Raw genomic sequence first — 6,292 nt, forward strand, 5'->3', positions numbered from 1 at the left:
TCCACTGGTCTGTATATACCGTAATCTATAAAAGGCCCACCTTACCCACCGTAGTTTTCTAGGACTGGATTGTGCAAGTAGTGCTACTCCCATGAAATGGTTAAACCGGTTGCTTCCATAAGAAAGCACGGAAAAATCACAAAAAAGGCCCACACTTCCTCCTGTTTATGAGATAGGAGAATGAATCACACAACTAACATGACCTTTATCAATAAGGGTATTTTGCTTTAAAGAAGTCAGCCTCCACTATTGATTTAAAACCAAAATAAAAATCATATTGAAGGGAATTTATATTTGACGTTAAATGCTCCAAAGTTGCATAAATGGCATTACAATGAGGATGGGTTCTATCTTCTACAGAGAACACATGAACGTTGCTTTCCAACTCAATCCAACTACACCCAGGAGCCTTTTTTATGCCTAAGCTCCTTAATCTCTTCCTCACATTCATCTTCTCTCCCCATTTGCCCAATTTCAAATGCGTGTTAGACAGAATAACATGAGCAGATACTGCCTTAGGATCCATATTGAAGATCTTCTCAGCCACTCTCCCAGGCACTAAGTAAAGCTCCCCAGACAACCCCATCTGCTTCAATAGGCATTGCTTTTATGAAATCCTCAGCTTCTTGTAGATAGCCTGAACGGCCAAGAAGATCCACCACACATGCATGGTGTTCCAAAGTTGGTGTTACTCCATAACTTTTTTGCATTAAGTGGAAAAATTTCATCCCTTCATCGACTAGACCAGCACGACCACAAGCAGACAGAATCCCCACGAAGGTAGCTCCATTGGGAACAACTCCTTGCTTTAACATTTTCTCAAAGAGTAAAATTGCTTTGGAGCCAAGCCCATGATGTGCAAATCCATCGATAACAGCAGACCACGCAGTCACATTGGGTGAAGAGATGCTACTAAATGATTTTTGTGCATTGGAGATGCTCCCACATTTGGAGTACATATCTACAAGAGATGTTCCAACATAAGCATTTGATTCAAATGGCGTTTTGATCACATGGGTGTGAAGTAATTCTCCTAGCTGAAGAGATCCAAGGCATGCACATGCACGAAAAAGAGCAGAAAAAGTTGATCTAGTATGGTCTATTGATAATCTGTGCATAGTCACATATAGTTTGAAAGCCTCTTCATGTCGATGATTTTGAATATAACCTGACATCATTGAATTCCATGTCACTGGGTTTCTTTCCCCTTTTGTTTCTTCAAACAGCTTCAAAGCTTTATCAATTTCTCTGTTCCTAGAATATGCAGAAATGATGGTATTAAAAGAAATTATAGTTCTTTCCGCCATTCTATTAAACAGTTTCTCAGATTTCTCGACTTGGCCACTCATTGCATAACCTTTAATCATCATATTATATGATACTGGATTCTTTTCAACTAGCCTACCAAAAATAAACTCAGCATCTACAATCCTGCCCATAAATATAAGCCCTCCAATAAGTGAATTTGAAGCATTTAAACCTGGGTTTCCCATCCAATCATAAACTCTCTTGGCCTCATCAATAGCTTCACAATCACAAAAGAATTCAATTAATGTACTAGCAATCGAGTGATCAAATTCAAATCCATATTTTATCAAAAACCCATGAGCAATCCTCCCTTCTCTTAGCCTTCCTAGTCTTCCACAAGCCCTTATAACACAATCCAAAGTAAACTCATTAGGCTTCACTTCACCACTCCCCCTCATCCTCCTAAACAACTCTAAAGCCCATTCACAGCCATCCTTGCTCCTCGCATACCCAGAAATCAACATAGTCCACACCATAACATCCCTAGATGGCATCTTATTAAACACATCCAAAGCCTCACTCATCAAGTTACATTGCACATACCCCACAAGCATCAAACTCCATAACAACTCATTTTCACTGTGCAACTCATCAAACCGCTTTGCTCCTTCAATATCAATACAACTTGCGTAAAGGTACAACAATGCACTACCCACAAGCTCAAATCTCTCAAACCCAGATTTCAAAACTAGACAATGTAGCTCTTCTCCCTCACAAACCGACCGGGAAAGTGAACATACACGAAACGTAGTCAAAAAAGTGGTCTCATTGAGCTTTATATTACTACTGTGCATAAAGGAAGTTAGTTTCAGAACTTCAGTATTGCCACCATTTGGAGTAACCTGATATCATGGTGTTCCATGAGACAACAGTTCGTCTAGGCATTTCATCAAACAGGTTCCGAGCAAAGTTGAGCTGGCCATTTTTGCAATACTTAGTTATAGAAATGTTGGTAGAAACTATGTAGTTGTGAGGGGCTTGTGGAGATTGACAAAGGGTTGTGAAGAACTTGAAACTCTACCTCCAGAGACTCCGCTTCCAGGTTCCTAGAAATGAATGCTTCGGCAACATTAAGTGTGCTTATCACCTTGTTGGCGTATGCATCAGCGAAAGAAACAGAGTGCTCAAATGCAAAAGTTTTTCCTGTTTGAAAGAAGTCCAAGAAAATCATTTACTCATTGATTTACGTCTTTTCCCACTAAAACGTGCTATTTTCATTCTTCACTTCTCTAATAGGAAGCACGGACATGAAAAATATTAGTTATAGCATTATGAGTTAGCAATGTGGGCAAGTCCCAATTTTGTTTTGTTAAATTTGTGTGACATTTTTATTATATTATGTATCCTTATCTCCATCCTTTTGTCTCTTTTTTTATCTCTGTCACTCACCCTCTGCCCCAATCACAACGCTCATCTCACTGTATCAAACACTCAGCAGTTGCAAAAACAAAAAACAGTCTTGGATACTCCCAAACACAATCACAGATTTACAGATGACAGATTCACAAACATTATAAACGTATGGAGTGGAGAGAGAGAGAGAGAGAGAATTCATATCAAAAACAATGTTTAAGTTACGAAGTTGACGGAGAGAAAACTTCACAAGCTGATTTTTGTTACTCCAAAAATTATTTTTATGCCCAAGAATTTTTGTTATTCTCTCTATTTCATTAGGACATGAAAGTAAAAATAATTATTATTTTTCTTTCAATTTCTCTTTTGTTTTGCAAACTAAACAAAGGAAGATAAATACGTTCAATATTTTCTCCTTTCCTCTTTAGTTTAGTCCCAAAAAAAATACAACGGACTTGGATTAGTCAAAGGATTAAGTCTATTGCTATAAATCTTTGACAGTGACTAAAGAAATGGTCATTTTATTACTCAAAAGACTTGATTGGTCCAATGTCTTATTACACTGAATTAGGAATGAGCCCAGGATTTTAAGTTAGAAATAGCCGAAATATAAGAAGAAGAAAAAATTTCAAATAGGCATCTATATAATATTAACAAAATATAAATACACAAAATCATTATTTCTTAATGCATTAAAATGCAATTATCTATCAAAAAGGCAAATAAAAAATAATGTTTTTTTAAATACTAGGCTAGCTAGGATTTTTATTTTAAAAAAATTTAGAGCATTCACAGTAGTAATGCTAAAAAATTCAGTTTTTAGCATCTCAAAAGGCTAATTTATCTATGTTCCATCTCACTTTATAATACACCCAACATCAAATGTTCTTATATTCTATTTTTTTCCCCACTTCATTTAAAATATTATAGACAACTCATTAAAATAATAAAGTAAGAGAGGGAATTTGAGTTTTTAATTGAAAGTAGAAAGATAATCTTAATATAATATTGTATTTTATTTTTAACAACTTGCTACAGTCAATTGAAATTAATACCAGTTTACTATAGTTGCAAAAAATTTAGCTGTAACTTTTTCATTAACACATGGTTTTTTGGTTCTTTGGTGATAAAATAATTTTTTTTGCTAAAATATAATCAACATTGTGAATGTTTAATTATTTTTGTTAAATTTTTGGGTTGACCAGTTGCTAGTTGGAGGGGGGCCTAAGGTTTTGGAATGGGGGCAACTAGAAAAATAATGTATATAATTTGGACCCAGGAGGGTCCGGGCCCCCACCTGGGTCCGTCCTTGCACTGAACCTAACTAGATGATGACACATGTTCAATTGTTGGACATGTGTCATCATTTGGATGAATCCAATGCAACTAAACATTATAACCAATTCTCACTCTAGTTAGGAAAACACTACTACAAGGTGGTTAAAGATTCCCAAAAGTGGGCAAAAAAAAAAACAAAAACAAAAACAAAAACAAAAGGCACGTATGGAAAATTAAAATGTTTCATAAAACAATTCACAAAGCTCAATACCTCTTCAAACATTTAGAATAGTTCCTAGAAAATTTTGCAGAAAAATCCTGTTTTATGACTTTCGAATCGGTCAAAAGTTCCATTCGATCGATTGAATGCTTTTTTCGATCAATCAAACAAGAATCGAATAGCGATCGATTCATCCAGAGGCTCCAAGATTGTTTTTTACCATTTCGATCGATCGAGTCAAAGCTTTGACTAATCGAGAATGCTAAATTTCGAATTTTCATTTAGAAAATTCCAGAACTTGAATTTTCACTTTAACAACTTTATAAAACAATATTCTCCAAACTCAAGCATCATTATTACAACTTATCCATGGATAGGTATATACATCAACTAGCTATTAAATTTCTTTTATTTGACGTATTGTGTTTCATCATAATATGATTCTAATGGTTTGACAATTTGGGTCCAATCGCCGATGTAACAAAGTATCCAATGTATTGATAAGTTCTAAATCCAAAATATGTTAAATTTAAGTTGTATTAATAAATTTTTTTTGACAAATTGTATTAATAAATTGAAGTTAGGTTTGAGCTTAAGTCAAAATCTTTTTCTTTTATTTTTTTTTAAAGATGAGACTTTGATCTACTCAAAGATAATGGTTATGATATGTCATTTGGCTCTACCGACATCAATTTATTGTCATTTAGAAAGTAGACTTTGATTTGGGTCCACTTTCTAGCCGTAGAAGCAAATTAAAAGAGTATATATATCAATAATGGTTTCCTTAATTAGAAAATAAAATATTATTATTAATTTTTTTTTTTTTTTTTTTGACTGAATAGATAGAAGTATATTAATCAAGCTGAAGAACGTGTAGTTAATACGAAATACGGCTTCCAAAGTCCTCTCATAATCTCAACTTTGCCATGTGCTCTTGTAAAATCCCCCACCCCCACCCCCCAAAAGGACTCTTTCCAGTTTATCTCTTTACCAATGAGTGCATACATGCGTTTATAAATGAATGACAAGTTGAGAATCTTGTTCAGCTAAACAAAAAAAATAAAGAAAAAAAAGAATGACAAGTTGAGACAGCTAAGTGTACACTGTATATACATAATTATACGTTACAATAAAACTAGTTGTTTTAAATCAAGTCAAAGATTCTCTTGCAAATTGCAGTTTGTGTATATTATGTGTACACTAAAGTGTGTCGGGTGTGTAATAAACACAAACGAGTATATATATATATATATATATATATATTAGTGCATACATATTCGCTCACCCAAGCCAGTCTCTCCAATAGCTAGCCACACCACATGTCTAACTCTTACAGGCCTTTAGAAGTTGTGATTGAGTCTGCCCTGGGGTTGGAAAATGTAAATCATGTCACAAGAATGAAACCTTACGCCGTGGTTTACATGTGGGACATAAAAAATAACCTCCGTTCTTCCAAGGAAATATCATCGGCTGACGCAGAAGGTGGTTCAAATCCTACCTGGAACTTTAAGGTTAAGTTCAACATTGACATAGCCATGGCCCAAGAGAACTCCTTTGCACTGGTTGTTAAACTCAGGTCGTGCCGGAGAACTCACGGTGTAAGGGACAAAGATATCGGTGAAGTCCGTGTGCTCATCACAGATCTGCTGGAAGGTGCTGCAGGAAAGGAAAGACGTATGAGTAGAAGTGTTGACACTTATTCGGATGAGAGTAATGGGACGGAGCAAGGGCAAGGAGAACTAACATTTTCTTATAAGTTCAAGGACCCAACTGCTGATGATCCTACACTGCTGCATATTACGAAGAAGAGGAACCGAAGACAGGTTATCAGAAAACTGGCAAAATTATTGGGCCCGGTAGTGCTGGGTGGGCTGGTTTCGGGACTGACAAGTGGGTAAGTCAATGGAGCATTCTAGTCAATGCAAGCCCACCTCAAAATCTATGTTGGACAGTGGATTATCCATTCTCTCTGTACCGGTTTCTGTTGTTTAATGTCTTCTAACGTTCTGTGTGACTCCCTGTCTTTCAATTCCTAGCTATAATGTCAAGTTGTTTATGGTATTGTTAGTAATTCTTTGTTTCCTTCTGGGGAAGAGATTAGTCTTTTTCTTACTATTTACTCATTCTATTAAG

At 35.6% G+C, this 6,292-nt stretch overlaps 1 protein-coding gene and 1 pseudogene across 1 annotated transcript; one reads left to right on the plus strand and one right to left on the minus strand.

Annotated features, from left to right (window-relative positions):
• LOC112030686 (pentatricopeptide repeat-containing protein At2g13600-like) lies at nt 1-2,871 on the minus strand (annotated as a pseudogene).
• Nucleotides 2,872-5,478: 2,607 nt separating this feature from the next.
• LOC112030655 (protein SRC2) lies at nt 5,479-6,057 on the plus strand. Its single transcript, XM_024063320.2, has one exon. It carries the CDS (start codon nt 5,479-5,481, stop codon nt 6,055-6,057), a length of 579 nt encoding a protein of 192 aa, XP_023919088.1.
• The last annotated feature ends 235 nt before the right edge of the window (nt 6,058-6,292 follow it).

Source organism: Quercus suber, unplaced genomic scaffold, assembly GCF_002906115.3.
Source record: "Quercus suber isolate HL8 unplaced genomic scaffold, Cork oak 2.0 scaffold_239, whole genome shotgun sequence".
NCBI classification, from domain to species: Eukaryota; Viridiplantae; Streptophyta; class Magnoliopsida; order Fagales; family Fagaceae; genus Quercus; species Quercus suber.